Consider the following 13,834-nt stretch of genomic DNA (forward strand, 5'->3'; position numbering starts at 1 on the left):
GGTGCGCACAGCATCAGCAGCAGCACTCCGTCAGAATGAGGAGTCACAAGGATGGGTTTATTACACTGCATACGTCCTTGACCTGAAATCACACAAATGACTGCACATACATGCCCCTTACAAGCGCCGCCTGGAGTAGCTTTGCACTGCTTATTTTCTCCATAGCTCGTGACGGAGTCGCAAGGATGTTTTGCAACTTGGGGTAGGAGCCCAAGGTGCAACCAGGGGTTCAAGATGGACCGCAAACACATAAACTGTAACTTTAGCAAACATGTTATAGGCTTATTTTCTTCACCTCTTATCACGTAGTTAAAAGTTAACCGATTAATCCTTAAAGAGCTCTCCTGGAACTATGTAGCTATAATCTTCACTTAAATGAGCTGGATAGATGAGCTTGCAGCCACAAGGTCTCTAAGTGTAAGGGGGACCCTTTTGCATTAACCTTCTAAATGTAAATCTAAAGAGACACATAGCCTACCAATAACATATGTGAACCAGAAAGTCACACAAAAATGCCATACAGACAGAAAACAACCAAAAAGACATGCAAAGCAAATACAAAGAGAAGCTAGCAACTTTAAAAAAAAAAAAAGGCGAAACAATGGAGAAACACAATTACCACAAAAATGGAGACAAAGAAACACAAAATTACTACAAAGGAGGAAAAAAAAGACTAAATATCTACAAAGAAGGGGATAACTAAGAGACTCAACACCACAAAGTTGGTGTTCTGCTACTACTGTATAAGAAAGGAAAGAGAGTATGGCCTTTTGGATGTTAGTGACCTCAGATTCCTCCCATATTCAAAAACCTTCCCAGTAATGACGGTTGCCTTAATCAAGCCCACTAGGACTGTTGGTGAGGGGAGTAATAACTTACAGTGCTTAAAGTGAGTCTTCTCATCACTGGCACATTCAATATGAACATATTTGTGGATTACTCACTAATTACAAGTGACAGGAGGACACAACTAATGATGAGCCACCAATATGTCAATCCCCCATAAGCTTCCAGATGGAGCAGACCAATAGGAACTGCACTTACAGTATGCTAGTGCAGCACTTTTCAATTATACCACACCATTTTTGCTAACTCATATTCACTCACTGAAATTGCAGTGCTGTATTTGGCTTTGGGTGGCATCTAGTGGACAATGTCTATATAAACAGTTTTAAAGAAATGATGATCACACTCACAGCACCATTAATAAAACATTGCTTTATATGTTTGATAATGTAGAACAAATACAGTCAAAGGTTCAGTGCAACATCAACCTGTAATAAATATGCATACTTTAACTTAAACCACCAAATGGCGTTAATAAATAAAACTCAAATAAATAAATCACAAATAAATAAATATTTTTGAGTTATGTGGATAAGAAAAACAATAGTCTGAATATGAAAGACCTTAAGTTTAAATCACACCAGAAAGACTTGCCTCCCACGGCCAGTGTGACAAACAATGTCCAGTCAAAAACAGTCTATGTGGCAAACTCTCATAAATAACATTCACGATAGAAGATCATTTACTCTTGAAACTGAAGAACAGAACAGACGTAAATTATCTCACAAAGATTTCCCTCAGGAACACATTCACAGATAAATATTGTGATATGGCTTTTAACAATAGGCTTCCATTCGTTAATAGTAAATCAAACTGACCTGCAACAGGGGCAGTTTGCCTAGTAAACCTAAAAGGAAGGCAGGTAATCAGGCTTATCTCTTAGACATGAATGATACCATGTCACGGTACCCATATATACGCAATTGTGAATTAGTGATATTTGATTTAAGGCGCGATCTTAGAGAGGAAAGCAGTACATTTAAAAAAAAAAAAAAGAAGTGTGTTGTCCCTTTTGTATTTTAAATGAATTGTGCAAAACAGTCTTTTCTGCATACCACAATTCTGTATCAAATCTATATTCTATATATATATATAAATTCACCAAACTTAATAATGTCATGGAATTTGCTTATGTGTAAGGTGATGTGGATATTCAAGTGGTGGGTTGAGAGACATGATCTAAAGCAAGACAGATTCACTGGAAGGAGAAGATATCTGGGATGCTATTTTGTGCAATTTCCATTTTGACTACAGCATCCGACATTATAAAAAGATCTTTCAGGCCTCACTGGCTTCAAAGATGCAAAACCGACTCCATTTTAAAATTATTGTTGCTTTGTTTGGTCTTTAAAAGGCCAGGCTATAGATCCTGGTGGAGGTCACTGTGTGAGAGAGGTTGGTAATGCTCCTCCATGCCTGACTTAGCTTGTTGTCTTTTAGCAACTAGTCTCTGGTAACGGGCCTGCTGCTGGTGATCTGGGTCCACATTTACCCAGCTGTTGGCCGTCCACTTCACACCACGCTTGACTGGGCATTCGCCATGCAGCGAATACTCATCCAGCTCACCCATCCAACCTAGAGAAGACAGGGGAGAATATCCCCACATTTAAACAATGGGTGATTTAAGGACAAGAGGACTTTATTAGCTAAAGTGCTTTAATAAGGCAGATTGTTGAAATTGGTTATCCCTTGTAATAGGATTCACCCAGTCTTGTGCAACCCGATTAAATGAGGTGACATACAGAAATATATAAGCACTATTGGATAGTTAATATTATAATAATGAGGACAGAATACATGGAAAAAGAGGTGGAAGAAAAAAAGTAAAAACATAACCTTCAGTCCAACAATGGCCGATTTTTATTTGTAAATTCTGAAACAGATCCTTCTTCCCCTAGGACTTTTTTGTAATTGGTTTCCATAATTGATGTTGGCGATACATTTAGGAAACAGAGAACATTTTTTATGAAAGTCTGTCACCTCTGTAAAGTGTGTGCAAATGAAACAGCTAAAAGCGTCTGTTCTTACCTCTGCCGTCAGAGAGATGGTTGTACCAGAGGAGAGCAGTGCCAACAGAAGGCTTCATTCTTATGTTCCCTCTGCCACATGTCTCCTTAGTGTCAGTCAAATCAACTCCATCTTGTACCAGTGCCTGGGACACAAAACAGTAAACAGCCAGTGTTTTATCATTTATTTTGGCACATTGTGTTAATTTAGGTTTCAGATTCCTTGTCACGGGTCAGCACTGTCTGTGTGTTGTCCGCAGCAATCAGACATGTACTGTTTTCATCACTTTCCAGTGGTGAAAGGAAAAGAGACGTTGCAGGTTAGTGAGTGATTTGTGAAAGCACACCCACCTGCTCTTCATAGGTACGGTTGTCTGCCACAGGAAAGGTGGTTTCCCCACCTTCCTCTACAGAGCTGAGGTAGAACAACATGGTAAGATACCTGGGATAAAACAAGAGGAGGGGGAAGAAGAAGAGAAACAGTTATTGTTATCAGCAGCACCATGAATACATTTGAAATCCATGGCAATAAATAAGAAAATACAAAAATCCTACTTTCAATACAGGCATTCATTTCTTAGTTTTTTCACCAAACTTAAAACAATTTGTATTTCAAATGTATTACAGTTGTGTTTATAAAGTAAAACAATTATCCAACCATTACACCAAAATATAAACCCTAGAATAAATCAACTGAGAAAAATACATTTTTTTAAATAAGTGTGTGTACGTCAGCATGATAAAGAGTGTATCTGGAAAGCTATCAACACTGGCAGTAAGTAAGTCAGTATAAACTGTATAGGAAATACATGTCATACCGGCAAGAGACCTCGGTGAGAGCAGATTTGTTCCCCGCCATCCGTGTGTGTGTGCAGGTGGTCTCTGGTTGAGGAGGGCTGCTGTCATGGTGGGCATTACTGAAGTCTCCGTTCTCATAGCGAATCACCTGCAGAGGTTCACTCAGCCCGACCAATGTGGAAGGCAGCCGTGTCAGACTGATTAGTCTGAGAAAAAGACACAGGAGAGCAAAATTCAAGTAAATAAGAATCCATGAGTGTGTGGGCTACTATCAGAGGAGCTTGACAAAAAGTGTGTGCACAGTTACCTGTTCCTGAGGCTCTGCAGCACATGGTGGGAACCCGGGCCTTGGTAAAGCCACGTATTTTTGTTTCTCTGTTTGAACTGACTCCGGGACTTCGCGCTTTGCTGTTGCCCGGGGCGCTGGGACACATCATAAACAAGCCTAAAGTCCTCCAAGGTCAGCGTGCCTATCAGGAACACACACACATTTTAGTAGACCATTCCTTCTTGTATGATTTCATTGGACCCTGAGACATACAATAAGTACAGTTCAAATATAATTTCATTGCTAAAGACATGACTGGAGCCCTGGGAAATGTTTAAACCAGTTTTTTTCATTTCTGCAGTATCATGGTTCCAGTCCAGTTTAATTTAACAATAGATAACATATGATCATTTATTGATGTTATTATTTGTGTTTTTTGTTATTTATTTTTCTCTGTGTACATACAATCAGCTAAAACCACTGTCTCATTTGTATATGTATATATTTTACTTTCCATTTCTAAATGACAAACACTGGTTATGCCTTGTGGAAACACAATAAAAAGATTTTTGATCTGAATATATGATCATTTATTTTACTTTAATGTCAGATCAAGTCTGAAAATGTTCTTGCATCACAGCAGCTCCTCTTGCAACATCAACATGGAGAAATATTAAGACAAGAAAGTAGGAGGCATTTAACATAACAATATCATCATGCTCAAGACCCTCTAACGTACATTTGACCTGGGATTTAACAGTGCATTTCATTTGAGAGTTGACTGTAACAGCCTCAGTTCTCTCTTTTCCTTCATTCCTTCCCTATTGTCCAACCGTATGCTGTTACTCTCAGCTGAATGAATGTCTGTTCCCCTGGGAGACCGCGCCCCAGTCGCAACAATAGCACTGGGTTGCCAGAGGAGAGGTGGCCGGTTAGGGGGGTGGGTTAACGAAAGAGTAGAGGAGGGGTACAGGGGATCCGGGGGAAAATTAAGAAAAGGGGTTGGGGATAATCCGTTTTTAATGAGATAGGATGAGGCACATCCGGACTGGGATGTGTACTACGCCTGGCACAATGGCATCAGGTCAAAACGATGTCAACCCTCTTCCGGGAACTGCCACTCACAACAATCGCACGCAAACACAGCCACCTGTCAGACACTTGCCAATACACAACCACCGCAAAAACATTGAATAAAAGTGCTATTAAGTTCTCCTGGTAACCAAGAAATCACATTCAACTTCCTATTCAAAGTGAATAGTTGCTGTACTGTATGTAATGTGTGTCACAGAAATCCTTCCTGGTTAATAACTTTGATGTATTTTTTTTTTTTTTTTTTTTTTTAAATCTGTGTCTCAACTTAGTATCAACTAAGATGGCGCCGCGGTTGGCTGCCTCAGTGTTGTGTTGAGCTCGGTTTTGACTTAATTTGTCATTAGTCTTAGCTTTTAAAATTCTACTTTTTTTTTTTTTTGCTTACATATTCTATTTTGTGTGTCTCTGTATGCACCACTTATACCAAAACAATTCCTCATATGTTTCATTTCAGGGCACATTCAGTCTGTTACAAACTCTTATTGCCCCAAAACGTACCCTTTACTGATGCAGTGCTCTATATGGAAAGAGTCAGAACAATCATACATGTACTGAAACACACTCGGGGGGAAACACACACAAGCCACAGAAGCACTAACCTGTTGGGCAGGCTTCCAGTCCGGTGAGTATCTGCCGTAAATTGTCTGGGTTCAACCAAGTTCCATCCTGAGAGCGCGAGTGACTCACAATCTGGGGGAAGAAGTGAAATGTTTATCTCATTTCAATGTTATCTCATTTTGTATTACTTAGAATATATTTTCCTGGAAATCTATTTCCCTCCTACAGCTCTGTGGCATACGCATACAAAATAAAACGTATAAATATACCTTATATAGGTATGGTTCTACACTATATTATTATTATTCTTCTCTCTCTCGTTACCTCCTCATGCTGCAGCAGCCCATCCTGGTTTAGGTCCAACAGACTGAAGACCTCGTCTGTGCTGAGAGAAAGTAGAGGCTGGTTGGACTCCTCTTGTTCCTTGCTGGGTGTTGTTGTCTGGCTCGCCATCAGACCCTTGAGCTGAGCCAGCTGCACCACCACACGGCACTCCTCCTCTGACAGGAAGCCAGGGATCTCTGACAGGAACAGGAAGAAGAAAAGAGGCACATTTTAGGTTATGCCAATACCTTTCAAAGATGATTCTAATGTGAAATGGAGACGCATATCTTTCCATTACACATTATATGGGATCTTGTGACAAAATGTTTTTCCCGGTGACATTTATTTTGTCACAGATTCTTAAAAGCATAAATGATTGCAACGCTATGTAGCCAAATTCCCAATTACGGAAATGAAAGGCTTGCATTATCATATTACCAGCAGGCCTTTTGTCTACCCAAGATTAAGAGTGAGGATCAAGGATATATAATCTATCAAAGAGAGTGTCCTGCGGAGTATGCTGCCCTGCAGTTTCACCTTTTGTGCAGAGGGATTCACACGTGAAGATTAGGCATTAGTCGTGATACAATTAATTGATTAAATGAAGACCAACTTTTTTTCCACACTTTGATATTGATGTCTATGATATCAATTTAAAACAATTTAAGCATTTCTCAAGTCTTTCCCACTAAAACCACACAAACATGGAACTTTTACTGCACACCTGAGACAGTGAGACTTTTTTAAGTGGATTAGAACATCTTCAAAGTGCAGGCTTGATCTGTCAGACTAAATGGATTACGTTAGATTGCTTAACAAAACCTTTCAGTGGGAAGGGGCCGTTATGTTTGATCAGAGTAATCTAACAGTATGATCAGGATGTGTAGGCCCTAAAAAGCAAGACAAATCCCTTATACTACTTATCAAAGCTAATTATTAAACACGTTCTCATTGAAACACAGACTCATAAAAAGCAAATAGGTTAAGCACCTCTCATTTAATCGGTGTTTGGAAAATAAAGATCATGCCCGGATGCTAAATTAAATTGAATAAACATGCTGTAGTAAAACAGACTAGAGGGAAGCAGGGGAAGGGAAACATAGGTCCTTTATGTGATATACTGCAACAGTTCAATGTGAGGGAAAAACACTTTATTTGGGAGAAACAGCTTGATGCCAATTCATTATAGCTTTTCTTCTTGCGTGTTTTAGTAGGTGTTTAAGCTCAGAAAGTCTTAAGTGGATGTATATATAAACCGTGTATGTAGTAAGTACAATATATTCCCCTCTGTCATTCCCCAGTGAGCCATTTGTAGTATAGCTTATCTAAGGGGAACGTTTAATGAGTGATAACACCAGACTCCTCCCAGAGGAGGGTGGAAACAGAGCAAGCTTAGGAGTCAGTAATTGCTGATATTAATTTGTTAAAATCAGTAAGAAAATATAGATTTTGTTTCCAATTAAATCTTCTATTATTATAAGTTATTGTGTTCGGTGACAATTCACATCAAAACAGGTAATCAATCTCAACACCTATCTGTTTCTCTAAATTCCTAAAAGCAAAACATCCTATTTTATGTATTCTATTAGATACATTTTGGAGTTATTGTGATCTAAGTGTGAATGTACAAATTACTGTGTCATGGTTGTCTGTTGTTCTCTTTCAGCGATCCGTTCATGCCTGTCAGTCATTCTCCCCTCTTAATAAAAGGCTTCCGGCAGGTTGGCTGCTGTACAGTAGAGACCTTGTTTGTCACCCGTGTCTTTGACATTGTACCAACTTGGTTAATCCCTATTGTCCAGTCATGCCTCATTAATCTGGATAACTGATATGAATGAAGGGGGCCTGAACGTTCCTCTTCTCCCTCCCACCACTGTCTCTTCCTCCCCCGGAAAGGAAGTGACCTGCTTGTCTGAACAGTATTCAGGCCATGGCTACACAGCACGACAACACAAATTGTGTTTGTGTCCTAAACACGTTTGTGTGTACGTGTGTGAATACGCGCAAAAAACACACTAGAGCTGAAAGTACTGATTATTTTCAGTATTGTTCAATTTGCAGATTCTTCTCTAACTAGTTAATCTTTCATCTGGTAAAAAAACAAATATGAAGTTTTTTATGACCAACAATAAAAAGGCCAAAGTGTTCAGTTTAGTTGAATTGAGGATCAGGAAAAATAATATGTATGCCGATTATTTTCTCTTGAAAGGTTGTAGCTCCGGAGTTTAGTCTTATTTTCCCCTACCTATTATGGGCGTATTCTGTCTCTCATGAGCAATAATACATACATACATGTTTTCTACTCTAAACAGGAAAGTGCAGGGCAAAGAGGTCAGGCTGGGAGAAAGTGGTTAAGTGCGGGTTGGAGCAAAATGCAGGATGGAATGGATGGGAGGAATTTTTACTCCACGAGAGCCAGGAACTTCCTCAATACAAGCTGTGAGGATTGAAATGCCAAATCATCCACCTTACTGATCTAAGCCCTGTCAAACACACATAAATCTGCTCATAAATGCAAGTGGATCCACATCTCTTATAACATATTTATTCGCGCCCCACCCCTTCTCCCTCCACCTCCCCTTACCCATTCCTATGCAAATCACCGCCCACTATAAATACACCTATTCTGCTGCCCTGTCCTGCATTGTCACACAGTGATTCGCTCAAGAGAACACTTCAGGATATCTCCTTTTTTTCTAACCTCTGCCCCAGGATGCCTGCAGTGCTCTGCCCTTATTTAATCAGAAAGTCTTCTCCTCCAGCCTCCCTACTATTTCTCTTTCTGCTCGCCGGGCTAAGCAGCACAATAGCACTTGGTAGAGTAAGGGCAGGGCTGGAGGGACGAGCGAGGGCTGAGGGAAGGGTTAGATCTGGAGTAAAAAACAAAAGCGGGGACAGGGCAAGTATTGAGGGCAACACCGAAACTGGATTTGGAGATATTCGTGTTTCTAGACCAAGAGCTGCAGCAGGAGAGGATGTTGAGGAGTGGGGGGAGCCTGATGCTACTACTGGCTACAGGTCCATGCTTTCTATAGGTGAGGGTGGACTATGGGAGCCCCGCAGTTCCTCTCGCTGTGTCCCTATCCCATCAGGCATGGCCTTGTGCCAAAACATTGGATATGACACTATGAGGATGCCCAACCTTCTGGGACACGAGTCTCCAGCTGAAGCTGTACAACAGAGCGCCAGCTGGTTGCCACTACTGGCCAGAGAGTGCCACCCCGATGCCCGCATCTTCCTCTGCTCTCTCTTTGCACCCATCTGCCTCGACAGGTAAGTACACAAAAAAGCTTTATTCGGTGAAATATATTGTCAATTCTACTTTTGATGGGAACTGTCAAGTACACATGACAGTGCTCACAAGGTATTATATGGAAATGTTTGCCATTGTTGTGGTGTGCTAGCCAGGATTAAAGTTAAAACCACACTTACAGTAGGCTGAGAATGATCAGTAATGACTAGTGTCAACAGTTAACACATTTAAAGCTATGCAAATTGGGGCTAGTATCTGAGGAGAGGCCCTGATTTTAGACAGAAACCAAGCCATCAAAGGACTTCAATCTCCGTATGTCACATTAGCACCTCTCTGTTTACAAAAACAAGCAACCAAATTTGATTTAATCTCATCTTGTTTGCTCCCCACCAGTTCACGATTGTTTCAAATCCTTTTATCTATTCAAAGCTGACGATGTTCTTCTCTGCATCTTTTCTTTATCAGGTTTATATCGCCTTGTAAAAGTTTGTGCGAATCTGTACGGGACAGCTGTGCACCAATCATGAGTTGTTATGGCTACCCCTGGCCAGAAATACTGCGCTGTGACCAGTATCCTGCAGACCACCTCATGTGTATCTCCTCTATCACCAACAGCACTGTTCACACAGGGGGGCGGAGAGGTAAGCAGCTGGCTTAATAGAGACATTTGGTAGAGTTGACTTTATTTAGTTGTTGATTCAATTAGTGTTTTAACCCTTTCAGCACCTCAGGCAAGCTGTCGGGATTGCGAGCTGGAAGAGGCCTCCTCTTTAAAAGACGTACTGGAGACATTTTGTAGAAGTGATTTTGGTGAGTAATAATCTTCTTATATATCCTGTCTCCTAAGTTTTACATTCATTTTGGACAATTCATTGACATACTAACCATTATTAAGTTGATGCCAATCTTGTTTTTATTTAAATTCTTTCCTCCCAGTTCTGAAACTGCGTCTAAAACGTCTCAAGGACAGCCTAGTTAGCCTGTCTCAGTACTCGCTGGCTGCAAAGCTGGATGTTCTAAAGCATGGACCACTGTTAGGAGGGGAGATCCGGTCCCGCATCGAGCTGTGGCTGGAGAGGGATGCCACCTGTTTAAGGAACATGACGAGACACCACCCACGGGGCGGGACCTTCCTGGTGACAGGCACAGTGCAGGGGGAGCGCCTGGTGGTCATTAAGGCTTTCGCCTGGCATAGACGACACAAGAACCTGAAGGCAGCTGCACGCAAATGGAAACATCACAGATGCAGGAGCTAGGTTTTATGTGCATGGTTAGAATTACGATTAAAATAAGCTGTGGAACAAGCATTAAACAGATATGCAGAAATTGAATGAAAGGACAGCATTTACATTTCAACTGAATACCTGTGATGGTCAATTATGCTTGGTCTATTAATTAAAAATCCATTGTTAACCTCTCTGGTTATGGAGGAGATAATATGCAGTCATATGGTCATAAAGGAGCCCATAAAGTACCAACACTGTCTCTAAGGCAGTAGCGTTCAAAGAAAGAAAGATGTTAAATAGAAAATTGTACATATCTGTGAATTTTAAGTATATATTGCTAGTTTATATTTGTATGGCTTTGAGAAAAAAATAAATCTTGTGTTCTAAATCCTAAAGAAATGCAATTTATTTATGAACAGCAGATCAAACCCTTAGACCACTTTGCTCTTACCAAACAGCAGAGGTTTCAGGCTCATCGTCCTCATCTCATGTGTTCGGTCTGGCAGGAGGGACACCTGCTGAACATGACCCACCTGCAGGTGGACAAGAAGCATTGTCAACACACTCATAATCAGCAGGAATAAATGCAATCTAGAAATTGCTATAGCAGCTCACTATTACATTGCACTCTGATGAATCTAAACTGCAAAATTATAGTCAATCAATGACCGTCATTAACATTTCAGATGTGATTGACAGGGCTGGGGATTACAGTGGTTGGTGACTATGTGTGATTATTAGCCTGAGTGGGAGTAGAAAATAATTCCTGACACTGTCACAGATGTTTTTTGTTTTAATTATATTAGTCCTACAACTTAATATACTTTTAATGCAAACTATGAGTAACCATATTGTTTTCACTTTGGTTTAAGATTCCAGATATTATATTGTCATACAGTATAACAGGCAGTTGCACTGTACAATAAAATGAGTATGTTCAGTTGTAAGCACCTACATATAAAGAAACTATACATACATATAAGAACATCTAAAAAAATAAGCTGACAAAAAAAAATCCTGTACCAGAATAAAAGTGCACAATTTGCTGCATACAAATATAAATAAGATATATAAACAGCAGAGTACGGTGTAGAGAGATATAACAATATGAATATACGTGTAACAGGATGGGTATCAGTGTGTAAAACAATAGAGGGACAGCCAGTGTTTGGGCTGATGATCGTGAATAGGATCATGTGAGGGGAGGGGTCCATTTCTGATGGAAAAAAAACCTATTGACTGTAGTCACTGTAGGATTTTCCCCAGTGAGTTGAAATGGTATATTTCATCGTAGTGTTATGATGACAGTTTTCTTACCCGTATCCCCTCAATGCGAGGGAGACCGACACTCTGACTGTAGTCCTCCACGTGCAGATCGCTTGCAGCGGGGTCAGGATGGGGCAAAGCGGCTCCTCTGTCGCTGATTGAGGCTGAGGGGGCTCCGTCTTCACTGACAAGTTCCCCGGGCCCGTTGTTATAGTGCACATACAGCAGCAGGCCGATCACATTCAGGATGTACACATGGAAGAAGACCATGACTACCACGAAATAAGCCCGAGAGCAGACGCTACTTCTCTGGATGTTCATCCGACTGGAGCGAAACTTGGCTTCGGGGGCCGATGGTTGATCCTCGTCGCCGCAGTCGCCACCATGCTGCTCCAGTAAATCTTCCAGAGAGTCTTCCATTTTCGCACCAAAGGACCGCACTGGCACACTGGAGGTATGTATTTACAGGGTAGCGTTACCGCCTATCACTTTACAGCTGTTTGATGGCATTAGCTGGCTGCTTGACGTTAGCAATGCTAGCTAGCTACAGGGACAACCACTCTGCAAACCCCTGGCGTTTTCGATTAAAAACGTCGCTGTCTTCTCTGCTTCTTTTACACAAACAAACACGGCACTTCAGAGTGAATATGCATGTTTGGCGACAGTCGTTTTCGTTGATGCATAAATGTGTCATCATTCCCTAAAATCGCCTAATCCTGTGTTGCTAGCTTAACTGACTGGAGCGCTGCCCCTGACAACCTGCCTAACAACAACGGGCAAATAAACGACAGCACATAAACCGTCACTTAGCTCTTTCAGTAAACGGTTAACGCCCTCTAACGGTCAACGCCAGAGCAACAATATGGACCATTGACCTTTTAACATGCACAGAAGAGGTGGAGTCAAAGAATAATATCCTTCATAAAGGTGTATTTTCTGTACTTTTACCAAAGTCAAATGTTATTACATATTTTTTCCTTGTAGTTGAGTCATATAACATTGGTGTATTGGTACAATATTTCGATTTGTATAACCAATGGGCCTGGTAGTGGAGTAGTATGCAATAATGTTCCTTATGTGAGATATAATTTTGAAGTAACATATAGAAATAAGTACAAGTACCTCGTTTTTTCTAAATAAAACAATTACAGGATGTGATTCTAGAGGGAAATTGTTCAGTATTGTCCATTAATATATAAATTGGGGAAACTACAAGAGTATAGCTTTTTTTTTAAAAAGGCCACCCTTTAATCCTAAACATGTTCTTGGACCCGGCAGCCCTAATTTGTTTCAATAATCTTAAATATGTTAAAATGATAAACTGAGATTGTCAGATTTTTTTTTTGGTCATGGGAAACCACAGCAAATAAACGTTTTTACAGGCTGCATTCTTCATATGTAAAATATGTGGAGGGCCCACCTAATCTACTAATTATATTCAAATGAAATGTGATATGATCTAAAAAAAATCCCAGGAATCCATACAAAACCTACAATGTTTCACTTTTGTGTAGATTAACACCTCCACACTTAAAACTTTGCTGCAGCCTAGTTCTTTAACAATATGATCTACCTTGCATTTCAATAGCAATTTACATGGTTTAGTTGAAACTGTCACCATAGGATTTTCACAGGATAAATGTATTAATCTATCCTATCAATGAAAACATTCTGCAACATTGTTTAAATGAACCACACGGTGGCAGTAAAGTCCAGACCAGAAGGCAGACTGTTCTTCATCAACTGCGTTTGCTGTGTCATCTGTGATTCCTGACGTAATTGTTATGGATCTTGGTGTTTCCCGGGAAAAAGTGTTCACTTTATGTTATATCACTTTTATTTAATTCAAAAATACATTTGAAGCACGTTATTGAATAATAGTGTCATCAGTACTCAGAGTACCCAATAAGGTAGTAGCCATTTTACATCAAAGGGAGAATACGCATGTTAATTAATGTAAATGGGGTCTAATTAAATGTAATGGAGTTGACCCACCCAACTCATCTTGTGTTTTATATGCTGGTGGCCATTAATGTATCGTGTACATCCTTGTTTCTCCTTTCCGGGACCTTAGGAAATGTATTTTCACTACATTTGGCAATATTCCTATATATTGTTACTCACTGATACCAACTAAGCAGTGGAGGATCACCGTTGAATTTCCATAATTTTCAGTCTATGCATTATTCACCAG

The 13,834-nt window shown here is 40.3% G+C and overlaps 3 protein-coding genes across 3 annotated transcripts in view; 2 read left to right on the forward strand and 1 right to left on the reverse strand.

Annotated features, from left to right (window-relative positions):
• Positions 1-1,247: 1,247 nt before the first annotated feature.
• Positions 1,248-12,469, reverse strand: LOC307038157 (transmembrane prolyl 4-hydroxylase-like). The gene is made up of 9 exons (XM_079679469.1): positions 11,692-12,469; positions 10,826-10,907; positions 5,896-6,092; positions 5,613-5,703; positions 3,958-4,120; positions 3,671-3,856; positions 3,204-3,294; positions 2,875-2,998; positions 1,248-2,421 (listed from the first exon to the last, which is right to left on the reverse strand). The coding sequence occupies exons 1-9, from the start codon at positions 12,058-12,060 to the stop codon at positions 2,207-2,209; spliced, it is 1,518 nt and encodes a 505-aa protein (XP_079535595.1). The 5' UTR covers positions 12,061-12,469; the 3' UTR covers positions 1,248-2,206.
• Positions 6,101-10,727, forward strand: LOC307038159 (secreted frizzled-related protein 5). The gene is made up of 4 exons (XM_079679471.1): positions 6,101-9,168; positions 9,614-9,789; positions 9,872-9,958; positions 10,085-10,727. The coding sequence occupies exons 1-4, from the start codon at positions 8,609-8,611 to the stop codon at positions 10,402-10,404; spliced, it is 1,143 nt and encodes a 380-aa protein (XP_079535597.1). The 5' UTR covers positions 6,101-8,608; the 3' UTR covers positions 10,405-10,727.
• Positions 11,971-13,834, forward strand: part of LOC307038156 (cyclin-dependent kinase 17-like) — a 39,181-nt gene continuing 37,317 nt past the window's right edge. The window contains exon 1 of the mRNA XM_079679464.1: positions 11,971-12,094. The gene's annotated coding sequence lies outside the window, so the exon portion shown is untranslated. The remainder of the gene's footprint in view (positions 12,095-13,834) is intronic.

This window comes from Notothenia rossii, assembly GCF_949606895.1.
Source record: "Notothenia rossii genome assembly, chromosome: 4".
Classification (NCBI taxonomy): Eukaryota; Metazoa; Chordata; class Actinopteri; order Perciformes; family Nototheniidae; genus Notothenia; species Notothenia rossii.

Coding starts and splice junctions, on each gene's coding strand:
- LOC307038159 (XM_079679471.1), top strand. CDS start 8,609: ATGCCTGCAGTGCTCTGCCCTTATTTAATCAGAAAGTCTTCTCCTCCA. Junction 9,790..9,871: donor TCACACAGGGGGGCGGAGAG/GTAAGCAGCTGG, acceptor TAACCCTTTCAG/CACCTCAGGCAAGCTGTCGG. Junction 9,959..10,084: donor ATTTTGTAGAAGTGATTTTG/GTGAGTAATAAT, acceptor CTTTCCTCCCAG/TTCTGAAACTGCGTCTAAAA.
- LOC307038157 (XM_079679469.1), bottom strand. CDS start 12,060: ATGGAAGACTCTCTGGAAGATTTACTGGAGCAGCATGGTGGCGACTGC. Junction 6,093..10,825: donor CCTGAAACCTCTGCTGTTTG/GTAAGAGCAAAG, acceptor TGTTCCTGTCAG/AGATCCCTGGCTTCCTGTCA. Junction 2,422..2,874: donor CCATCTCTCTGACGGCAGAG/GTAAGAACAGAC, acceptor TGTCTTCTCTAG/GTTGGATGGGTGAGCTGGAT.